General features: G+C 37.6%; 2 protein-coding genes across 11 annotated transcripts in view; one reads left to right on the forward strand and one right to left on the reverse strand.

Annotated features, from left to right (window-relative positions):
- Positions 1 to 5,114, reverse strand: part of FAM186A (family with sequence similarity 186 member A) — a 77,540-nt gene extending 72,426 nt beyond the window's left edge. For 2 of the 3 annotated variants that reach the window (XM_082741243.1, XM_082741242.1), the window contains exon 1: positions 4,775 to 5,114. In XM_082741243.1, the coding sequence (XP_082597369.1) occupies positions 4,775 to 4,945 (171 nt within the window). In that variant the 5' untranslated portion in view covers positions 4,946 to 5,114. The remainder of the gene's footprint in view (positions 1 to 4,774) is intronic. The other variant, XM_082741244.1, reaches the window with a different exon arrangement.
- Positions 1 to 25,268, forward strand: part of LARP4 (La ribonucleoprotein 4) — a 206,902-nt gene that overhangs the window by 123,400 nt on the left and 58,234 nt on the right. For 3 of the 8 annotated variants that reach the window (XM_082741258.1, XM_082741257.1, XM_082741259.1), the window contains exon 1: positions 8,775 to 8,952. In XM_082741258.1, the coding sequence (XP_082597384.1) occupies positions 8,935 to 8,952 (18 nt within the window). In that variant the 5' untranslated portion in view covers positions 8,775 to 8,934. Of the gene's footprint in view, positions 1 to 5,242; positions 5,346 to 7,322; positions 7,653 to 8,669; positions 8,953 to 9,051; positions 9,203 to 25,268 lie in introns of those variants that run through there. The other 5 variants (XM_082741256.1, XM_082741255.1, XM_082741253.1 and 2 more) reach the window with 5 other exon arrangements.

The raw sequence follows: 25,268 nt of genomic DNA on the forward strand, positions 1-25,268 counted from the left end.
CTGCTTGTGGGAATATAAAATAATATAACCACTTTTTTAAAAGTTTTAATTTAAACTCCAGTTAGTTAACATACAATGTAATATTGTTTTCAGGTGTACCATATTGTCATTCCACACTTCCACAAACACCTGGTACTCCTCATAACAATTGCCCTCCTTAATCCCTTCCTCTGTTTAACCCATCCTCCCACCCACCTCCCCTCTGATAACCATCAGTTTGTGCTCTATAGTTAAGAGTCAGTTACTTGGTTTACTTGGTTTACTCTCCCCCCCCCCCAACTCCAACCATGTTCATTTGTTTTCTTTCTTTAACTTCCATATAGGAGTGAAATCAAATGGTATTTGTCTCTCTCTGACTGACATATCCCTTAGCATACTATTCTCTAGCTCCATCCACATTGTTGCAAATGCAAGATTTCATTCTTTTCTATGGCTGAGTAAAATTCCATTGTATATGTATACTACATCTTTTTTTTATTATTTCATTTTTTCAGTGCTCCAGGATTCATTGTTTATGCACCACACCCAGTGCACCATGCAATACGTGCCCTCCTTAATACCCACCACCAGGCTCACCTAACCCCCATTCTCCTCCCCTCCAAAACCCACAGTTCGTTTCTCAGAGTCCAGTCTCTCATGGTTCGTCTCCCCCTCCAATTTCCCCAATTCACTTTTTCTTTCCTTTTCCTAATATCCTCCATGTTGTCCCTTATGCTCCACAAGTAAGTGAAACCATATGATATGTGACTTTCTCTGCTTGACTTATTTCACTCAGCATAATCTCCTCCAGTCCCGTCCATATTGATTCAAAAGTTGGGTATTCATCCTTTCTGATGGAGGCATAATATTCCATTGTATATATGGACCATATCTTTATCCATTTGTCTGTTGAAGGGCATCCTGGCTCTTTCCACAGTTTGGCGACTGTGGCCATTGGGGTACACCTGTACCCCAATGTTCTTTTCTTTTCTTTTCACTACATCTGTATCTTTGGGGTAAATACCCAGTAGTGCAATTTCAGGGTCATAGGGACGCTCTATTTTTAATTTCTTTTTTTTATTTTAATTTTAATTTTTTTTGAGAGAGAGAGAGATCACAAATAGGCAGAGAGGCAGGCAGGGAGAGAGAGAGAGGAGGAAGCAGGCTCCCTGCGGAGCAGAGAGCCCAATGCGAGACTCGATCCCAGGACCCTGAGATCATGACCTGAGCTGAAGGCACAGGCTTAACCCACTGAGCCACCCAGGCACCCTCTATTTTTAATTTCTTAAGGAATCTCCACAGTGTTTTCCAAAGTGGCTGCACCAACTTGCATTCCCACCAACAGTGTAAGAGGGTTCCCCTTTCTCCACATCTCTCCAACACTTGTTTACTGTCTTGTTAATTTGGCCATTCTAACTAGTGTGAGGTGGTATCTCAATGTGGTTTTGATTTGAATCTCCCTGATTATACCATATCTTCTTCATCTATTCATTAGTTGATAGACATTTGGGCCTTTTCTAATTTGGTTATTGTTGATGATGCTGCTATAAATATAGGGGTGCATGTATCCCTTCAAATCCGTGCTTTTGTATCCTTTGGATAAATACCTAGTAGCACATAGGATAGTTCAATTTTTAACTTTTTGAGGAATTTCCATACTATTTTCCAGAGTTGGTGTACCAGTTTGCATTCCCACCAACAGTGTAAGAGGGTTCCTCTTTCTTGGCATCCTCACCAAAATCTGTTTCCTGTGTTCTTAATTTTAGCTATTCTGACTGATGTGAGGCGATATGTCATTGTAGTTTTCATTTGTATTTCCCTGATGATGGTATTGGCACAAAATAGACACATTGTTCAATGGAACAGAATAGAAAACCCCAAAATGAACCCACAACTATATGGTCAACTAATTTTGACAAAAAAGGGAAGAATATCCAATGGAAAAAAGATAGTCTCTTCAACAAATGGTGTTGGGAAAACTGGACAGCAATATGCAAAGGAATGAAACCAGACCCTTTCGTATACTATATACAAAACTAAATTCAAAATGGATGAAAGACCTAAATGTGAAGCAGAAATCCATTAAAATCCCAGAGGAGAACACAGCTAGTACTTTGACATTGGTCTTCTAAACTAAGGGTAACAAAAACAAAAGTAAGATATTGGGACTTTATCAAAATCAAAAGCTTCTGTACAGCAAAGTAAACAATAAAAAAAACAACTAAAATGCAACCTATAGAATGGGAGAAGATATTTGCAAATGACATATCTGATAAAGTTTAGTATCCAAAATATATAAAGAACTTATAAAACTCACAACCAAAAAACAAATAATCCAGTTTAAAAATGGGCAGAAGATTGGGACGCCTGGGTGGCTCAGTTGGTTAAGCCGCTGCCTTCGGCTCGGGTTGTGATCCCAGCGTCCTGGGATCGAGTCCCATATCAGGCTCCCTGCTTGGCTTCTCCCTCTGCCTCTGCCTGCCATTCTGTCTGCCTGTGCTTGCTCTTGCTTCTCTCTCTATGACAAATAAAATAAAAAAATAAATAAAAATGGGCAGAAGACAAGAGTAGACATTTTTCCAAAGAAGACATCCAGATGGCGAAGAGATATATAACCACTTTTTAAAGGTTTGGTAGTCTTGTTTTAAATTGAACATTTATATACCATGTGACCCAGCCATTCCAACCTAAGTATTTATCCCAAAGAAATGAAAGCATATGTCTATAAGTCATGAATAAATGTACAGATATTCATAGCAATTTCATTTTTTTAGAGAGGGAGGGGGCAGAGGGAGAGAGAGTGAGATAATCTTTTTAAGATTTTATTTATTTGAGTAGTGATCTGAGGGGGGCACATGCACCCAAATGTTTATAGTAGCAATGTCCACAACAGCCAAACTATGGAAAGAACCTAGATGTCCATCAACAGATGAATGGATAAAGAAGATGTGGTATATATATACAATGGAATACTATGCTGCTATCAAAAGAAATAAAATCGTGCCATTTGCAATGATGTGGATGGAACTAGAGGATATTATGCTAAGCAAAATAAGTCAATCAGAGAAAGAGAATTATCATATGATCTTTCTGATATGAGGAATTTGAGACACAGGACTGGGGGTCCTGGGAGGTAGGGAGGGAAAATAATGAAACAAGATGGGATCAGGCAGGAGACAAACCATGAGAGACTCTTAATCTCAGGAAACAACTGAGGGTTGCTGGCTGGTGGAGAGTTAGGGATAGGGTGGTTGGGTTATGGACATTGGGGAGGGTATGTGCTATGGTGAGTGCTGTGAATTGTGTAAGCCTGATGATTATAATTATATATATAATAATTTTAATAATAATAATATTATTACATATAATTATAAATAATACATTATATGTTAATAAAAATATCAAACATCAATTAAGAGAAACAAAAAAGATTTTATTTGAGAGTAAGTAGATGCTGTATGATTCCACTTATAAAATTCTTTTAAAATGCAAAATAATCTGTAGAGACAAAAAGCAGATTGGCAGTTGCCGAGAGATAGTGGGGGCGGGGTTGGGAAGGGTATGTGGGAGGAATTGTAAGTGAGCATAAGGAAACTTTATGGGGTGATGGGTAAGTTCATTATTTTGATTGTGATGAGGTTTTCACAGGTGTTTATATATATCAAAACTTATATACTTAAAAATATATACAGGGATGCCTGGATGGCTCAGCGGAGTAAAGCCTCTGCCTTCAGCTCAGATCATGATTCCAGGGTCCTGGGATCGAGCCCCACATTGGGCTCTCTGCTCGCTTCCTCTCTCTGCCTGCCTCTCTGCCTACTTGTGATCTCTGTCAACTAAATAAATAAAATCTTTAAAAATATATATATATAATATATGTGTGTATATATAAATATATATATACACACACACACACACACAGCTGGGGTGCCTCGGTGGCTCGGTGGGTTGGGCCTCTGCCTTCCGCTCAGGTAGTGATCTTGGGGTCCTGGGGTGGAGCCTCGCTTTGGGCTCTCTGCTCGGCGGGGAGCCTGCTTCCCCTCTCTGTCTGCCTCCCTTTCTGCCTGCTTGTGATACCTGTCTGTCAAAAAAATAAAATCTTTAAAAAAAAAAAGATAAAAAAATATATACAGCTTATTATGTGCCAATTATACCTCAATAAAGGTGTTAAAAGCAAACACCAAGTCATTGTTGTTAGTTGTGGGGAGTGGAGGAGTACGTTTATTCAGAGAATGAGAAAGTACAAATATTTAACGCTCCTTAAACATAGGAAAAAACTTACTTGAATTAATTTTATTTCAAACCCACTGAATTTTTTTGTATTCTGTTTGAGAGAATAGAATGTAGTATATAACCTTAGTTGTTTGAGGTTTATTGGATTGTTACATGAACCTTCTGTTCATTGTCGTTGGGTTTCTACCTTCCAATAAATCCCCCTTCCATGAGCTGGAATTCAAGCCAAACTATATTTCTTCTTGCTAACAGTTATTTGACAAAAGTTTAGTTGAGAACAAAGGAAAACTACTGACTGAAATTAGATATCAATATTTGCTACAGATTTTTATTTTTCTTTCTATCCCAATCACTCAATAGCACATGCAATTTATTTCTCAAAAGTAGTAATTAATTCTCAAAATTGGAGCATGTTATGCAGAGAGGTGAAATTGTCATTTGAAATCAAAGTTACCTCAAATATAGTCAAAGATCATGAAAATAAAATGAGTTCAAAAAATGCAGCTTATCACTGAAAGTTAAAAAACAGTTGTAATCTGTAAACTTCTCATTTATGACCTACCTCTCTGGCTCGATGAAGCTGTGCTTGCTCAATCCTAGAGATGACATTCTGTACTGCAAATGGGATCTCCAGCTGAGGGACCCCTGATTTGTAAAGGGATTTTCTGGACATGATGGTGGAATCCATAACTTCTTTTTCTGGTTCAGAGTCGCTGTCTATCCCACTTTGCATTTTGATAAATATTTTGAAAAGTTCGTGATTTTCTTTTATTTCTTCTTTTTTCACCGAACATAGGCAAATGCTAATAAAGGTGTCCACAAGGAAGCTAGGTCTTTCCTGCTCCCACAGCTTGTGGTTTACCCTAATTTGTTGCTAACCATGGTATTCCAGTCCTGGTGATGTCATAGTAAATCCATCATGACATCAATGACTCAAACATTTCTAGAGTGCTTACTATATGCGGAGAACTAGGCATTCTATCTATATGCTGTCATGGTAGCGGGGAGGGAGGGTAGGAAAGAATAGACAACCAGAATATTGAACTGAATATTGAAAAGGAAATAGAAGATATAGCCTTGCTTAAATAAGCTTAAAATCTAGGTGTTAGAATTCAAGATCCAGTATATCAAATGTAACTCCTGATTCTTCTCTCTTCCTGAGGTTTTGCTTAAGAATTTGTTTTTTTAAGATTTTATTTATTTATTTATTTATTTTAAAGATTTTATTTATTTATTTAACAGACAGAGATCAGAAGTAGGCAGAGAGAGAGAGGAGGAAGTAGGCTCCCCACTGAGCAGAGAACCCGATATGGGGCTCGATCCCAGGACCCTGAGATCATGACCTGAGCCGAAGGCAGCGGCTTAACCCACTGAGCCACCCAGGCGCCCTGCTTAAGAATTTTTAAACCTGTAGTGGACTAGTTGTGTTACAACATCCTCAGCTGCCCCTCAGCTTGTCCTAGACATGTAATAATTTGGAAGCTATTATTTGGCTGAAGGTCAAACTCTCTGCACTGCCTAGTTATTCATTTTTCCAAGGAATGTGACTGAAGAAGTTTCTGAAATTCCATAGCTGGCCGGAGAAAGTGAAGGGAACGTTGGATGCTGCTTTGTAACTGAGAGGAGTACTCTGGGCAGCTCCTTTGATAGCAGAGGATGTGAAAGGATTTAGGACAAAGGAGTAATTAAAGGACAGGGTAGTTTTGTTAAATGTGTAGCTTTTTTATTTATTAAAAAATATGAAGCAGTACAGAAATAAATATAACAAATAGTCATGTGCCTATCATATAGAATGAACAAATATTAACATTTTGTCGTATTTGCTTCAGAAATGTTTTTTAAAGTTTTTTTTTTAATGTATTAATTTGAGAGAGAGAGCATGCAGGAGAGCATGAGCAGGGGGGAGGGTCAGAGGGAGAGGGGAAGTGCTGACTCCCCAATGAGCAGGGACACCCCCTGTAGGGCTTAATCCCAGGATCCCAGGATCATGACCCCATCCGAAGGCAGCCATTTAACCGACTGGGCCACCCAGGCACCCCTGCTTCAGAAATTTTTAAATAAAGCATTAGAGATAAAGTTGGAGTCCCTTTTGGTCCTCTCCCTAGACTCCTTCCTCCCCCTCTTTCCCTTTACAGAGACATTGACAGTCATGAATTTGATGTACTTATGTCTAGTCTCTGTTTATATAGTTTTACTACAGGTGGATATATTCATAAACTATATATCATTTTATAGATTTTAGACTTTATGCAAATTATGGATACATAATGTAATTTCTCTACAAGAACTTTGTATGTTGAATTCTTATTGTAAACTTTGTCCTATGTTGCATCCTTGCTATAAACTTGTAAAGTTAAACAATTTACATATTTCAGTCCTTCAGAGAATGGGAGACAGGGAAACATAAAGTAGTTGTCTTTTAAGAAATGAATCAATATAAAGAGAGCAAATATTCCCCCTTCTAATATCCCATTGTCTAAGTTACCCCCTTCTCTGTGTTCCCAAATACTTTGTAAACTTTCTATTATAGTATTTATCTCTTTGGAATGTAACTATTATTTGTCTCTGTCCATTATTGGTGAACTTCTCAAAACCAAAGGCTGTGTTTTAGAGATTTTGTTTGTTTTAAACATTTGACATATTCTTCCTCAGTTCCTCCTCAGAAATTTTCTAAAATTTGGATATTTATTATCATTTCAGACTCAATTATATGGAAACTTTTTAAGCCCCAGAATACTTTCTTTTATTGTTAGATTGCCTCCCCTAACACCCAGTCACAAAAATTACTCCCTCCTTTCCTTTAAGTCACATTTAAGTCCATTCAAGGAAGTTAAAAATGTTTCTGAAAGGACTGCAATTAAGTATTTTGGTAAATGTTTAAGTTTGACTAAAATATTCATCATTATCCAGCATTTCTTGAACTTATCAATTAATTTATTATACTTCGTTGATAATATTAGATTGTGAGATCCTTAAACAACTTTCATTTCTCTTGATTTTTTTTTTACATTGCTTATCTCAGTAGGCATTCACAAAGCAGCTTACATGCTTGTCAACTAAACTAATTTAGCATTATTGTGCTCTCTCCCTCTCTCATATTTTTTATGCAGCATGGACTTCATCAGCAACTGGAAATGAAGTCTTTTTAAAGCAAAATTTTAAAGCTCCCTCCTTCCCCTTCAATTTGGTAAGCACTTGTTGAGAGATACTACTATGTGGCCACCATTATCCTAGAATGTGAAGAATATACGATACCGGTGAAGAAAGTAAAAAACGAAAAAGAAAATAACTTAAGACAGAATATTCAAGTGATAATAAGGGACATGAAGAAGAAATCTGTAGGGAGCATTGTCTTTGGGAAAACCCTATGGAGAGAGAAGGTTGATTGACAAATGAAGGCATTCCAGATAGTGAAGACACCTTGAGCCATGGCTTTGGAGGTGAGTGTTGAGTTTATCTTTCAGGGGAAAGGTAAGATTGGTTTAATTGAGATGAAGTAATGCTTAGTTTACTGTGGATCAGATTTGGGAGAGGATGGAATACAAAAATAAGGAATTCGATGGAGAAACGACTTTGGTATTAAATGAAAAAGTGAGTACGTTCATTAGAGGTAAAGTAAGGGAGATTACATGGGATTTGAATGGTAAGGTCTTGAAAACAACAGTTTGGTGAAAATGAAGCCTTTAATTTAGAAAGATTTTAAAAATAATAGCATGGGAAAAATCAGTGGAAAAGATCAAGACATAATTATTTCAAAAGATTAAGTGTCGGACCTAAGATACAGAAGTGGGATTGATAGGGAAGAATAAAGCTTACTAGGTATTGCTGAAGATAGTAAAGAATTTGGATCATCTAAAAAAAAAAGTGTAAAGATCATTTAAAAATTTTATTGTACTTCATTTGAAGTGACAGTGACAGAACATCAGCGAAGAGGCTTTCCATACTAAGTATTAAGTAGCGTGGATGTGGCTACCTGATCTAAGTGAACATAGGGCAAAGTTCTTTAAAGGCGTTTCTAAGGGAAACCCGCTCTCTGAGAGGGTTCCTTCAACTGTAAAATGGGGATACTATCTATTGCATAAGGTTTTTAAAAGATTAATTCTCATAAAATACTTAGAATAATGCCAGGCACATACTAAGCATTTCATACACAGCAGCTGCTATTAATATATTTACTATTACTGCTGCCTTTTTTTTTCCCTACTTTTTTCCTTCGAGCCACCACCTTTTCGGAAGGATTGGGCGTCTGCCAATACTCTCCACACAAGCTCGGCTTTTCATCAGATCTAGATTTTGAACTAGGAAAACTGCGTAGTTACAGTAGCGGTAGCCCTCCGCTTGACGAGGGATAAAATGCGTCAATAAGATCTGTACACACCCCCGTGGTACAGAATGGTGCTTTCCTCTGATCGCTTCCCTCCCCCCACGACTGACGATAGTACCTCCCATGCTGCCGCTGGAAAAGGTAGCGTAAAAGTTGAGCGCGCCGAGGGGTTTCTCTTCTCCCGGAAGCAATTTTTCTCTGGAACCGGAAGCGGTTGCTCTTTCAAGGGAGGTGGGACTGGGCGGGTCAGGCCGCAGCGGCTGACGGCGGGGGAGGAGCCGGGTCCACTGCCGGGTGGAGGGGCCAGGCGAGTGTCCTTAACCTAGCGTTTGGGGCTCGGGCCTTTAAGCCCGTTGGAGTCGCGGCGGCGAGAACGACTGGGCCGAGCGGAGGAAGACATGTTGCTCTTCGTGGAGGTGAGTGGACTTGGTAATGTCGTCCTGCTGTGAGGAGAGCAGGAGTGTGGAGGCACCGGCCGGTTCCACCGCCATGTGACTTTCCAGGCCGTACACGCCGCGGAACCGGCAGATAGGCTGACACAGCACCTGGGCCGTGCAGGCCTGCGGCTCCACTCTGCGCTCTCGCAACACTTTAGGAAGCTGTGGGAAGTGAGGGCCGTAGTGGGGGAGAATTGAAGGTGGAGAATCCAGACTTGTCTGGTATGAGGTGAGAATCAGAGGAAGGGGAAAGTGTCCCATATGGACCTCCTAGAGGAGGCAAACAGGCCGGGGTGGGGGGTGCAGCAGGACGGGGCGGAGTCTACTGAGAAAAGGGTAATCAGGTGGGCGCGTTGGCGGGGGTGGGGGGGGGGTGGAGAAGCGAGGTCTCGCGGGGCCCTCTGGGAGGGAAGCAAGCAACATGTGGGGCCGCGGAGGGAGGAAGGTGAAATTCGGTATAAGTATGTTGAAGAGAAAGTTGAAAGCTGCTTTTTATCAACCCCCACCAAATTTTGTTTGATCCCCGTCCGTAAGTCTCTGGAACGTTCTGTGGGTGGAAAGCGAATTACTGTGAACGGAGGAGACGCCAGTAGGCTTTGGAAGCCTTGAAAGGCACCGCTTTGACCTTTTGTAAAAGTTACTCAGGCAGTGGCTTCGGGATGAGGGTTTGGCTTTATGGACGCATAAAAGCCCTTACAGGAGGAAAATTCCAAGAATGAGAGAAACCTAGTCCGAGGAAAGCCGGCTTTTTTTTTTTTTTTTTTTAATGTTATTTAACAATAGAAATACTTTTATTTTAACTGGAACGCCCGCTGCTGGCCTATTTTAATTTTAAAGGTAGTGGATACCTGATTTAGAGAAATACGAGGTTTAATTTCTCTTATTTCTCTTGTGTGCAGTGAGCATCAGCTGACTGCCTGGCTAATGCTTTGAGTAGATTCCAGATCATATTGTTCTTGCATTGTGAAAACGTCAAACCAGCAAAGCTGCAACTTCGCAACTTGGCACTTGTTAACTATGCCCATAAAAAGAATCTTTTCAATGAGGGAAGGAATTTACAGGTTGTATAATGGATCGAGAAGCCAGGACCAGTCTATGGCTGTTTTTTTCTCTCTCGGAGGGATTGATGGATTTTACTCCATAATATTACGACATAAAGTAAATTTCATGCTTTTAATTTTTTTTAATCTAACCGACTGTGTAGCTGATAAATTTGAGATCTTTAAATTGGGTTTTAAAGAGACGCAGCTACCTTAGAGTATGTCCGACATTGGTAATAAACATTCACTTGGAACACTCCCAAGTAAATCATGAAGAGATTTGAGATTACTGAGCCCATTCTGTTTGCCAATTTTTTATCCTCATTGTAGGTTTTTTTTCGGCAGGATAAGAAATCAGATACGATTTTAAACAGTGCCAGTTTGTATTAGGAACGTTATGCCATGCAAATGCTTCAGGTTTTAAGTGTGTATGTGTTTTGCTGGGCAAGAGAATGTGAAATTTTATTTATATTAACATGAATTCCAAAATAAACTTTTGAGTTCCCAATTGATTCCTTTGGTTTTGTTAAAATGTGAACTTTAATAATCGCTCCAATTATTAAGTGTTTAAGCTAGATCCTCTCTGGTTTGTAAAACAACATTGCAGTGTTTTACAGATGAGAAAACTGAGCGGAAGAGGTTAAGGAACTTAGAAGTAAAGTAGTGGAATTGGGATTTAGATATAGGTTATTCTAGTGCCAAATCATGGCTCTTATTAAACTGTTAATTAATATTTCCACTAATCATTTTCTTTGTGAATCAGTACATTGTTTTAACTTTTCTCCTATAATGAGTTGCTGAAAATTAACAATGTGACTACACGTTTGGAGCCAAATATATGGTATTAAAAGCAGTGAAACAAAGAACAAAAAAACAATCTACTGGTCATGTGGCATTTTGTTAACTAATATTTGATTTTTAAAACTATAGAAATAACCTACAGGATTTAGAAATTATTCTAAAGGAGCGAACCACAGCTCAGTTTGATGCCTGAGGTCATTCAGGTGCAACTCTGGCTCCAGAATTTATTTGCACTTTCCCCTAAACCAAGGATTCTTAATCTGGGTCTCTGGTTAGAATTAAGGAAGTCTGTGAACTTCATTGAGCGAAAAATATTTCCTTGTTTATTTTGACTACCTTCTAATTAAAATCTAGAATTGAAGAGAACTGAAAATTCTTGAAATTGCAATGGGTTCAACAAGAGAAATATTTTCACATATTACAGGTTTTTAATAAGATTTTATTTATTTATTTGCTAGAGAGTGCGAATGAGAGCAGAAGCAGAAGGAGCATCAGAGGGAGAGGGAGAAGCAGGCTCTCTGTTGAGCAGGGAGGCCTATCTGGGGCTCAATCTTAGGACTCTGGGATCTTGACCTGAGCTGAAGGCAGTTGCTTAACCGGCTGAGCCACCTAGATGCCCCCTGTGCATTTTAAAAACATTCTGAGAAGAGATCTGTAGATTACTTGGACTGCTAAAGAGGTCCATGGCACAAGGTTAAGAGCCACTTTTCTATAAACCAAGTTGCTTGCGGATCATCTTTGGTTGGGCTTCTCTAATCTGGAATCTGAGCCCTTTGTAGTTGTATTCAGAATCTTTTACTTGTGTGTGTTTTTCTGGTAAGACCCTAGCTTTTCGTTTATAACTGGAATGAGTGGGACAGATAATAGTAATGGTAATGGTGCTATAATAATAGGGGTATACCTGTATATTGTACTTACTGTGCGTGAGGCATTTTTGTATAGTAAGTACAAAACACAGTGTTTTTTCATGTGTTCATATATATACATCTACTCAGTCCTATCTGTGAGATAGATAGAATTATTATCTCCATTTTAGAGATAAACTACAGCATAGAATTTAAGAAACTTGTCCACAGCTAGTGAATATTGAAGTTGGAATTAGAACTCTGTTACCTAGATATACTGCAATAGGAAGCTACAGGCAGACAGGGAATCCTATTTTAAGGAATAGTGAGATGTAACTTTTTTAACTTCGTTTTGGAGACAGAGGGCTCTATTGATTTAAGTAGTTTATTGGGTTTTTTTCTCACTGTTCTGAAGGGGACATATACAATATCTGGCTCTCTGTGAAGAGGGAAAAATGTTTGGATAATTCACAAAGTTGTCAGATATTTACCAACATAAATTCCCTTAAAACACATTCTGTAAGTTCAAAACAGCATTGTGCTTTCTACTAACAAATTACTTAAATAAGAGCTTACACATTTTTAAATGATTTTTTTGTGATTGCTAGCATTTTTGTTTGTTTTTCAGATCATTTTCCCCCCTCTAATATTTTTAGCAGTTTATGTCTGCTTTAGTTGTTTGGCCATGTTTTAATTGGGTTTCTGTCTCTAGAGTTTTTCCCTGAAAATGAATACCTGTAACTACTTATTTAGGTAAAAATGACTTTTATGCACTCTATAATAACTCTTAGATAACTTTTAAATTTTTAATTATTTAAAATACAGATAACATAAAATTTAATGATCTTAACCAATTTTAAGTGTATGGTTCAGGGTTATTAAGTACTTTTACATTGTTTTGCAGTGTCACCACTATTCACATCCAGAACTCTTCATCTTGCAAAACTGAAACTGTATGATACGCATTAAACAATAACTGCCCATTCCCTTCTTTCCCCAGCTCTTACATAATTTTTAAAGTAATTTATCTGACTTCTAAAGTGTTCTGCTTTTTTAGGTAATAACATTTTAAATTTTAGATGAAGCTTAGAATCTGAAATCATTTATTTTATATTGTAGTAATCATAACATTGTGCCTTTAACTCCAAATACAGTACTGGTTTTTCCCATTAATTTAAATAATTTATTTATAAAAAGTTATTAGATGTCACTGACTGACAATGATTGTTTTAAAAAAATGACTTAGAAGAAGAAAGTACCTAAACAAATTGTGGAATGATTGCCAAGAGAAATTATAAATAAGTGAATAGTGGTTTCTGAGCAATTTGATTTTGGAATATTTATTGGAGGTAGATGCAGAATTTAAAAATGAATAAAAATATTTTCAAGTAGAAATACTTTCAGATACAATGGACTGAGAATGAAGGAGGAATTATCTTTTAAATGTGAAAAGTAGAATAAAATGCTTAGAAATGAACATAAAGATGTAAAAGTACCTTTTGGTGCTTCAAATTACAGTGAACTGGTTTACAGTTTTCCAGAAGCTAGGAGTATTGATATTCAGTTATTTTGTATCAGTTTGGGTTTGTTATCAGGCAGCTCCGTATTATTTCCCAGCTAATGGAAATGATCCTTGACAACAGTAGTCATGAACACTTCAAATCTGTAATTTTGGTTTCCTACCTAGAAGCTTAAGAAGAGATTTTTGACCCTGTAGTTGAAATGGGGTCTGAGTCTATATTGCAGAGGAGTGGAAAGTAGAGGAAGTTGAGAAACTATAATTCATTGAAGTCATTAAAAAGATTTTAAACCTCTCTGAAGATCCTTAAGTGAAAATGGAAAATGACTCTTCAGCTCAAATTTTGCTTAAATTTTGTTTTCTTTAATGTTTAGTTCTTGAGGAAGGTTTCCAGTCTTGATAACATAATAAACTTTTGCATTATGCACTATAATTTTCTGCAAGGATTTTGGAATCCTGGGTTCAAATGTTAGTTGTATGACTTTAGACAATTGACAACTCTTTGGAACATCAAGTTCGTAACTTTAATTTGGCAATAATAATTTCTTTTGACAAAGTTTGTGTTCATGATATTAATGCTGTTTATGATGTTTATGTATTAAGCATTTTATTTTATTTTTTTTTTAAAGATTTTATTTATTTATTTGACAGAGAGAAATCACAAGTAGATGGAGAGGCAGGCAGAGAGAGCGAGAGGGAAGCAGGCTCTCTGCTGAGCAGAGAGCCCGATGCGGGACTCGATCCCAGGACTCTGAGATCATGACCTGAGCCGAAGGCAGCGGCTTAACCCACTGAGCCACCCAGGCGCCCTGTATTAAGCATTTTAACATAGTCTAGTGAAGAGCTTAGCTGACAACTATGATTTGATTATCATAGCAACTCTTTTGTGTTGTAAATTGTCCAGTATATAAATAGTAACTTTCCAAAATTATTACTTTATGCCTTATGATTTGTTGAACATTTTTGGAAAAATTATTAAAGCTACATCATAATGGCACTGGTAATTGCAAAAACTGCTGTGAGACAGCACTGATTTAAGAGATAAATACCTTTTTAAAAAAGAGAGAAGTATGCCTTTTCAAGTTCTAATCTGAGTTGTTACTAATTTACCCTGATTCTGAATAAGCCAAACTGGGTAATTAACCTTATTTAAAAATTTTTATAGCTGAAGAGTATACTTTTAATTGGGCAAATAAAACTTACAAAACAAGAATGAAGATTGCAGGGGCACCTGGGTGGCTCAGTGGGTTAAAGCCTCTGCCTTCGGCTCGGGTCCTGATCCCAGGGTCCTGGGATCGAGCCCCATGTGGGGTTCTCTGCTCAGCGGGGAGCCTGCTTCCTCCTCTCTCTCTGCCTGCCTCTCTGCCTACTTGTGATCTCTGTCTGTCAAAAAAATAAATAAAATCTTTAAAAAAAAAAAAGAATGAAGATTGCAGTGTGTTCAAATACAGACATTTGTATACAAGATTTAAAGGAATGCCAAATGACGAGATGCAAGTAGATGATTTATATTTCCTCTTTTGTAAAGAAAATTTTTTCTAATATGCAGGTATAGGTATATGTAAGAAAAAGAAACTTAAGTATCAGGTACTCATGTGTCTTCTCATCTGTTTCTTGTAATAGACCCAAACATTTGAGCCAAACTTTGGTTCAGAAAATATCTCTGTATTTATAAATGACTGACTCTAAACTAAAGACAGAAGAGTTCATTGGATCTTTCATCCTTCCTTCCTTCGCTTCCTTCCTTCTCTTGTTTCCCTTCGTTCCCTTCTAGAGGAATACTTTAGATGAATATTACTAGGGGTAGAGTATGAACTGTAGACTGAAAGCCGGACTCCAAGGATGAAAAGTTAAGTTTTGTTTGGTTTATATATTACTGAGGGAAGAGAAAAGCTTTTCTGTGTCAAAACAGAAATTTAGGAGTAATCCAGGGTTTGTGTTGTACATAGGTGGCCAGTACTTCATGGCACTAGATACTGCAAACTATGAAATAGGTTAGTGTGATCATTCCTCCCATTCTGTCCTAGATAGTTACAGTGTACACCTATTTTTTGGAATAGTTGTCCCATCCTGTTTCATGTTCAAAAATTTCCTGATTTGTATGATTATTTTTAATTCTTCAGAAGAGACTGTATGCTTATTGGCAGTACTTTTCCTCATATCACTACCAGTGCACATAAGTTGGTACTAAAATATTTGTTGTTGGATTAGCTATGAGAAATTAAATTTGTAGGATTTACAGAAGTTTGCAGTTAAGCAAGGTAAAAGATATGTGGGATTATTCTAGCCTTTTGAGTTAGGTGAAGGAAAAAAATGGGGGCAGTGATAGAGTAATAATTATAAGATACATTTATATACAGGGTTGCACAAAAGAGTGGTTAAAAACAAGTACAAGGCTACTGTTCAGGCTCAGCCTCTTTCTATTTGTATGACCTCGAGCAAGTTGTTTCGCCTCTTTCTCAATTTTCTTATGTGTAAATTGAGGATAATACTAATAACTTGAGGATAATATTAATAGGTCACATAAGGTTGTTAAGATTGACAGTTAACGTAAAGTACTTCAAATAGTATCTGGTGCATAGTAAACACTACATGTGAGCTGCAGCTTTCATATACACTGGGGAAAGATAAGTCTCATCTTAGTTTTCTGGTCATTTTTATTTGAAAATAACAGTTTGGGGCGCCTGGGTGGCTCAGTGGGTTAAAGCCTCTGCCTTCGGCTCAGGTCATGATCCCAAGGTTCTGGGATCAAGCCCCGCATCGGCATCGGGCTTTCTGCTCAGGGGGGAGCCTGCTTCCTCCTCTCTCTCTCTGCCTACTTGTGATTTCTGTCTGTCAAATAAATGAATAAAATCTTTAAAAAAAAAAAAAAGAAAGAAAGAAAGAAAAGAACGGTTTGCTGACTTGACTATACAGATTTCTGAAAAGGATTATTTTTTTATTTAATATTGATTGTATTTAATGTTGATCATATTTAATATTGGAATTTTTAAAAAAAATTGATTTGTATGGTTAGCTGTTGGCTTTATTAGATAACAGTTTGGAGTAAAATGACTCAGTATGTTGAGGACTATTTAAATTACTTAAGTGGTAAATACAAGTGGAGATCTTGGTCTTTTTTTTGTTTTTGTTTGTTTGTTTGTTTGTTTTAAAGATTTTATTTATTTATTTGACAGAGAGAGAGAGATCACAAATAGGCAGAGAGACAGACAGAGAGAGAGAGATGAGGAGAAGCAGGCTCCCTGCTGAGCAGAGAGCCCCATGCGGGACTCGATCCCAGGCCCCCGGTATCATGACCCGAGCTGAAGGCAGAGGCCCAACCCACTGAGCCACCCAGGTGCCCCGAGATCTTGGTCTTAATAAGGGGTTCATGAATCTCCTATAAAACTTTTTGGGGAGAACTCTGTAGTTCTGATTATATTTTCAGAGTAATCTTTGATGCCGCCCCCGCCAAAAAAAAAGCTAAACCACTAGTCTATGGAAGCCTGTTTTGTTTTTGAACAGTTAACAGGTGCCATCTGACTGAGGTATAGTGAAAATTTGGGGAGATAAGTCTTTCCTTCTGATAACAGAGGATCGGTAGTAATATCTTTATTGATGAATAAACTTCAGGTTTTCTTCCTTGGAGAGTAAGTGAATCCTGATTCTTGACTCCTTGAAGAGATTGGGGTAAATGACCTGGGGGGGGGGGTCCAATTACCTTGCTACTGAAAAGTGTGAGCCATAGACCAGCAGCTAACTTAGTTACCCAAGGGTTTCTTAGTCTAAGCCCTGAACTGCTGAATCAGAATCTGCATTTTAGCAAGATCCCTAGATGATTCTTTTTTTTTTTTTTTCAAGATTTTATTTATTTATTTGACAGACAGAGATCACAAGTAGGCAGAGAGGCAGGCAGAGAAAGAGGAGAAAGCAGGCTCCCCGCTGAGCAGAGTCTGATGCGGGGCTGGATCCTAGGACCCTGGGATCATGACCTGAGCAAAAGGCAGAGGCCTTAACCCACTGAGCCACCCAGATGCCCCTCCCTAGATGATTCTTAAGCACAGTAAAGCCTAAGAAACACTCATATAGCATTTGTTCATTCCTTGATTCATTTAACAAATGTTATTTGTTGGCCTCCTGTGTGCCAGTCACTGTTCAAGGTGCTAGGGAGCAGTAAACCATACATAAGGTCATTGCCGTTGTGGAGCTTGCTGACAAAATAATTCAGCTGAAGATAAGTGCTTGTGATAGAGGGTAATTTTATTGCTAAACTGCCATGAATATTATCTTTTTTATTTAATTGAAAATTAACTATGGCCCTAGGATAGAAAACTACTTTGGCCCTGAGATAGAAATCAGTGCAGAGCTGAATTGACTTCTGCTCTGAGGACCCTAGTTATCTGGTGGCATATCCATTTTTTTTTCTGGATTATGAGTCACTCTGGACAGAACTGAGCCAGGGACCATTTGGCTTGGTGAGGAGATTTATAGTATTCCTTAAATGGCATGTAACTGGTTGTCTTTTATATTTTTTAAAATAACTAGTTGTCTTAAAACTTTTTTTCTAAGGTAACTGTAGTGTAGTGGTTAAAAACCACTGTAAAAATGTATCGGCAGACTGTTCCTTCTGCCTAGATTCAAATCCTGCCTCTGCCTTATTAGCTTTGCAACATTGGGCACATGACCTTGGGGTAAGTAACTTTTGGGGCTGGGGCTTAAGATTTTAGGTAATCTCTACACCCATTGTGGCTGGAACTCAACAATCCCAAGATCAGCACATGTTCCACCAACCGTGCCAGCCAGGCTCCCCTAAAGTAACATTTTTCTTATCTGCAGAATGTGGATGATGGTCGTATTTAACTGAAGTTGTTATGAAGGTGAATTAAGTGTTCCATAAGTGTGTTACTCTTCTCTGTCAGAATGGTGAAAATTTCCCAGTTTAATTTTCATTTTTGTTGTCCATGAAATTCCCGTAAGCATGGTCTGTTAGAACCTTAAAGTTTTATCCTAGATGAAATGACAGGTGTTTTGTGTCTTTTTTTTTTTAAATAATAATTACTTGTAATTTGGTGGTCCTCTCAATATTGGAGATGGAAAAATTAAACCTGGATGATTGATTTGCCATGAGACAAATAACTTTAATTGCCATGAGGCAAATAACTTTATTCAGTCTATACACTTTGTTTTTCAGCATTTGTAGGGTTAAGTGGCTTGGGATTTCTATTTCTGATCGTAAATAGGTAAGTAAAACAAGTGGTTGGATATGACTGAAGAGATAGTTCACCATATTCATGATGACTTTTTCCTGACTCTGTTCTTTTACCTTAAAACTGCTCTTTTTAATGACTGGAGGGTATCATTTTGCCAAGAATATGATGTCTTTCTTTTTTCCTTTCATTTATATCACTCCCCACATAGGAACTGGCATAAAATGGACCAATAATAAAGACTGCTTTTGGCTTATTTGGTGATGACATATATTGCTTAGGTAGAGGTGGTGATTGATCTCTCAGTTTTGTGGACTGACAATTTGGATATTTTTTGTGGTGGTTTTGGCAGAGAGTTTCAGAGTGCACTTGGACAGTTTACATCCTTTAACAGATGTTTTATGTAACTGTAGCCTTATCTCTTGTGGAAGAGATAAGGATTTTGATGGAATTCATTATTAAATCCTAAACAGAATGAATTGAACATGGTAATTGAGAATTTAAATGAGAAAAATAAGCCTTTGTTGTAGTTAAACTGTCTTGTCAGATTCATTAATGTGTCATTTTAAAGACTATTTGTCGGGGCGCCTGGGTGGCTCAGTGGGTTGGGCCGCTGCCTTCGGCTCAGGTCATGATCTTAGGATCCTGGGATCGAGTCCCACATCGGGCTCTCTGCTCAGCGGGGAGCCTGCTTCCTCCTCTCTCTCTCTGCCTGCCTCTCTGCCTACTTGTGATCTCTGTCTGTCAAATAAATAAATAAAATCTTTAAAAAAATAAATAAATAAAGACTATTTGTCAAAGAAAAACAACTTTTTTTGTTGGGCGTTTCGGTTTCCAGTTTTTCTTTATGTGGAGCAATTCAATATAGGACACTCTTGTATAAAGCTTTTAGGTTAAAGTTTACTGCAGTAGATCAAAGAGTGAACATTTGAAAAGTAACTCATATCAATATCAGTATTGACAGATTGCTTTCCAAAAGTGTTAGGACAGTTTTTACTGTTGTCCAGTTTACTGCATCTTTGTCGGCATCCAGCATTCTAATTTGTAAAAGTTTACCATTTGGTTAAAATGAAATAATTTATTTTGCATTTCTTTAGTGACTAGTGTGATCGAACGTTTCTCCATGTTTATTAACTGCGAATTGACTTTTTGCTTGTTTGTGCTTAACCCTCTTTGAAGATGGTAGTCTTTTGTGTCACTTGCCTGGAATGATTTTCCCAGTTGATAGGTCTTGTAATTTGGATCTTAAATGTTTGTAAATGCAATTGATGTTAATTGTATGAAAATAAAAGTATAAAAATGAAAATAAAGATGCTACCGCTCTGAGATAACCAGTCATAACACTGATTTTTTATAGTCTCTCCAGTCTTTTCTGTGCTTGTGCATTATTTCACAAAATTCAAAATTTCTGTAATAAGGTAGCAACTTGCTTTTTCCCCCAGATTTCCTTGAATACTTTCAATGCCTTCTACAGTATTTTCCCCCATTTGTACAGATTTTATTTTGAAATATTACAGATTCACAAATTGCCAAAAAAAAAAAAAAAAACAACAACAAAACTATACAGGGTGGTGTCATGTACCTTTTTGCCCAGTTTCTCACAGAAGTAACACCTTGCCATAACTGTAGTACGATATAAAAGACTAACAGATTGATGTTGGTACAATCCACATAACTTACTCAGATTTCACCAGTTTTATATACAGTCTTTTAAGGCTCTGGGATAGTCTTTATATGGCTGGACTTAGAGTTGCTGAAAAATCCTCTGTGGTTGGTGTCTTAGTCCACTCAGGCTACTCAGACAGTATCATGGACCGGGTAGCTTATAAACTCAGAAATTTAATTCTGGGAAGTCCAGGATTATGGAGCCAGCAGATTTGGTAGTTGGTAAGGGCTTTCTGGTTCATAGTGCCTTTTTGCCAATGTCTTCAATGGTGGAAAGGGCTAGGGACTGGGATCTCTTTTAGAGGAACACTAATCCATTCATGAGGGCTTCAGTCTTCGGACTTGGCATTTCTGCAAAGCCCCACCTTCCAAATCCATCACATTGGCTTTAAGATTTCAACATTTTAATTTGGGGGGAGGGTGGTACACAAACATTTAAACCATAGCAGTTAGATGTTTCTAGTTTTTCACTTACAAAATCAGCGTGGTGAATATCCTTGTACTTACATAGTTTTGCATATCTTTCTTTTGAGTAGCTCTCGCAAGTACATTTCTAGATCAAAGAATATTTATTTTTTTACAGTATTTTTTAATTGAAGTATTATTAACATACAGTGATCTGTTTCAGGTGTACGGTATAATTCAGCAATTCTAACATTACTTCGTGCTCATCACATTAAATGTACTCTTAGTCCCCTTCATTTCACCTGTCCTCCCACCTACCTTCCCTCCTGCAACTACTAGTTTGTTCTCTGTATTTAAGAATTTGTTTCTTTTGTCTGTTTGTTTTGTTTCTTAAATTTCACATATAAGTGAAATTTTATGGTATTCATCTTTGTTTGCTTGGCTTATTTCAGTTAGCATTATATTCCCTAGGTCTGTCCATGTTGTCACAGATAGTAAGGTTTTATACTTTTTTATGGCTGAGTAATACTCCATTGTGTATATGGCACATCTTCTTTAAGCATTAATTTATGGATGGACACTTGGGTTGCTTGCATATCTTGGCTATTGCAAGTAATGCTGCAGTAAACATAGGAGTACATCTTTCAGATTAGTGTTTTCTTTTTTTTTTTTTTAAAGATTTTATTTATTTATTTGACAGAGAGAGATCACAAGTAGGCAGAGAGGCAGGCAGAGAGAGAGAGGAGGAAGCAGGTTCCCTGCTGAGCAGAGAGCCCGATGCAGGACTCGATCCCAGGACCCTGAGATCATGACCTGAGCTGAAGGCAGCGGCTTAACCCACTGAGCCACCCAGGCGCCCCTAGTGTTTTCTTTTTCTTTGGATAGATATCCAGTAGTGGAATTACTGGATCATATGGTGATTCCATTTTTCATTATTTATTTTTTAAAGATTTTATTTACTTATTTATTTATTTGAGACAGAGTATGCACAACACACAAGTTGGGGTAGGGGCAGAGGGAGACTCCCCCCTGAGCAGGGATCCCACCCTGAACCAAGAGCAGATACTTAACTCACTGAGCCACCTAGGCACTCCTGGTTAATTCTGTGTTTAAAAGAATGCGTCTTTTTAAGGCTATTGATAAACGTTGCTAACTCTTGGAAAAATTATATGAATTACGACAATGAACTGATAGTTTCTTTTTATACTTGTCAAAATGACGTTAAGTAGTTCAATAGGTAAAATGATGTTTTATAGTTAACTATTCCTGCTTCTTCTTTGTACATTTTCCCTCTTTGGTAAGTATCTTAGTAATTTATAGCTCTGTTGTTGATAAGGTTGGTGTTGTAACCTTTCAGACCTTTTCTGTTTTTACATACTTATGTATCTATTTATACAGTGATTTTATGTTTGTTAACATAAATGATGAAACAAAGTGCTTGTTTTGCAACTTGATTTTTTTCCCACTGTTAGTATATATAGACCTATCTTTTTTTTTCCTTAACTTTTATAGTATTCCTGTTACAAAGTATACTACATTTTATTTAACTGTTTAGATAGAAGTTTATATTTGTTTGTAGCCTTTCACTTATGGAATCAGTGCTGCAATATACATCCTTATATATGTGTGTTCTTGTGTACATTAATGGCTTTTAGAGTGTATACTTTTAACTAGTTTTGTGGAAATATATTCCCAGGAGTCCTGCTTGTCTATATGCCATAGACTTTACACTTTGATTATTCTTGGTACCTTTAGGAAGGGACACAGATTTATGGATAGTATGCTGCTGGAAGGCATCTAATTAATTACCTTGATTTATTATTAGATACTTAATGAAATAATGCATCCCCTTGTCTTAGTCAAAGGGGGAACACCCATTAGCAATACTTGAGTACTGTGTGCCAAAGTCCTGTATCTTGACTTCAGACAGCACAGGAAGGCATCAAGCTATCTCTAATTTTTTATCTTGTTACTTCAGTGGTAGAGGCAGTGGTGATTTGGGGGCTCTTGTCTGACTTCTGGGTTACCCAACAAGTTTGCAGAAATGGGCTCTGGTCCTTTAGTTACTGAGTTTATTTATTTATTTATTTTTCCTATCCTCACATGCTTAGGGTATGGACTTTGCATGGGCAAACCATTGGTGCCTTCTGAGGTGGGAAGCTCAGGCATTCCAGGAGGTGGGTAGAAAGCACATAACAGCCATTGTGCCAACACAGCCTTGCCAGGCACTTAGATTTCAGTAAAAGAAGGACAAGCTTTCTTTCTTAATATCAAAAATTAATTGCAGTGTGGTGGCATAACACTTGATCTTACGAGGAATTTCTTGGCACTGTCTGAGCAACAGTCCCATCACTCCTGACTCTGGCCCATGATTGCAGTCTCTTTTTGCCCCTGAAGTGAGGTGGGCTCTTTCTGTCACCATCTATACTGAAATGCATTTGGTTTTTATATTCTCTACTCTGTTTGAAATCTAACCTGATTGCTTTGGAGCAAATTTCTTTGAATTGTATTAAACACATAGGGACATCACTCTTTATATCTTTAGCTAGATGGAGATTATAATAATTTGACTGAATTGGGAAGCTTAATAGAGGTTGAGCTTTGAGTAATTATGTGTGATCTCCAAAGGAGTAACTGATCTCTGATAGAAAATATAGTAACACCTAAAATCATTTGTAAGACAGTCTGTATTTTTGTTTCCTTTGATTTTGTCAATTTATGCTCTTAACCTAGGAATGATGAGTTTGAATATTTTTAAACACTTCTGATTATAAAGAGGTCATAATGAAACATTGAAAGTTCATGGTCACAAATTCTGTTCTCATTATTTAATCTAAATATAGAGAGCAAACTGGTAATTTACCAAAGGTAGGGGTTGGGGAGGTTGGGTGAAATAGGTAGGTGATGGGGATACTTAGCATGATGAGCAATGAAAATATATAGAATTATTGAATCACTATATTGTATACCTGAATCTAATGCAACATTGTATGTTAACTATATTGGAATGAAAATAATAAATTCAGGGTCCTGGGTGGCTCAGTTGATTAAGCATCTGGCTCTTGGTTTTAGCTCAGGTCATGATCTCAGGGTCATGAGTTTGAGCCCTGTGTTGGGCTTGCACTCAGCATGGATTGTTCTTAAGATTCTCCACCTGCCTCCACGCATGCGTACTTCACTTGCACATGAGTTCTCTCTCTTTTCCCAAATAAATAAAATCTTTAAAAAATAATAAAATTAAAAACTAAAACAATTTTTAAAAGTAGTGCATCCCATCAGTAAAAGCAAATTTTCATCGTAATCCCACAATATTTGGGTAATTATTTGTAAATTAAGTGTATATGGCATAATTGTGTATCTTCAATATTAATCTTAATCTCTTATAGTGAATATTTGTCATATTTGATTCCCCCAATTTTTGAGTAGTTTTCTATATTTGCAGAAATACCCATATTGTGAGTCAGGCCTCTCCTGTATATGTACTAGCCAATGCTTTTGTTTCTAGATGGATGCATCTTAAATAACATTAAGAGCCACTAGTCAGGGGTACCTGGGTGGCTCAGTTGGGTTAAAGCCTCTGCCTTCGGCTCAGGTCATGATCCCAGGGTCCTGGGGTCAAGTCCTGCATCAGGCTCTTTGTTCAGCAGGGAGCCTCCTTCCTCCTCTCTCTCTGCCTACTTGTGATCTCTGTCTGTCAAATAAATAAATAAAATCTTTAAAAAAAAAAAAAAAAGCCATTAGTCCGACACACCTGCAGATCACTTTTGCTTGAAATTATACAATGTAAGGAAATGAGGGTTGTATTCTTTTTTTAATTATTATTATTTTTTAAGATTTTATTTATTTATTTATTTATTTGTCAGAGAGAGAGAGAGAGAGTGCGCACATGCTTGCGAATGCACAAGCGGGCAGAGCAGTGGGCAGAGGCAGAGAGAGAAGCGAGGAGCAAGGAGCCCCAATTCAGGACTCTATCCCAGGACGCTGGGATCATGACCCGAGCCAAAGGCGGCAGCTTGACCAACTGAGCCACCCAGGCGTCTCTGAGGGTTGTATTCTTAACTTTCAATTTTGCAGGAGGGAGTGACAGAGGTGGTCAGCTTTAAGTGGAGGTTTCAAGGTTAAGTTCGTAATGAAGTGATTTTGGTCCTGGCAGTGGTAATGGATTTGAATTTTGCAATACAGCTCTTGATGGTGGCAGGGATAATGATTTGCTCGTAAATCACTTCAGCATTATTCTGGGTGATGTTATCTTTGCACCCATTTTCAGCCCTTTCATTGACATAGTGACATAGCAGTGACACTATCCTTTAATAAATTACTTTTCTGTTAATTTACCTTGAGTAAATAGTCAAGGTAAATAGTCAGTAAATACTGATTGATAAAAATCCTTGGTAAGATATTTTTTATACAGCAGGCATTGTTCACATGATCTATAGAGTGGCAAATGTAAAGATGAGTTGCTTTCTAAAATTGCAACTTCACAAATTTTTTAAATAATGCTTTAGTGCCTGGGATGGGAGGGTGGCTGCTTGGTGCTATAAGAAAACGAGTTGGTTTCCTCCCTGAGCTAATTAATTATGTTATGATGTGGTATTGTGAACTTATATCTCTAAACTAAGATGTTGCTGTGATTATTCAAATGGCAATACTTTCGGAGATGCTTTTGCTCCCCTGCATGATTTGACGTTTTGTTATTGGTTTTAATATTTTTATAAAAGCCTTTAGCAGCTCTGAAACCAAAAGCCAAGAAGCAGTTCAACATTAGACTTCCATTTTAAACTCAGTCCACATTAAAAAAAAAGAGAGAGATTTTATCAGCTCTCATCTTGTAGCA

This window comes from Mustela nivalis, assembly GCF_964662115.1.
Source record: "Mustela nivalis genome assembly, chromosome: 7".
Taxonomy (NCBI): domain Eukaryota; kingdom Metazoa; phylum Chordata; class Mammalia; order Carnivora; family Mustelidae; genus Mustela; species Mustela nivalis.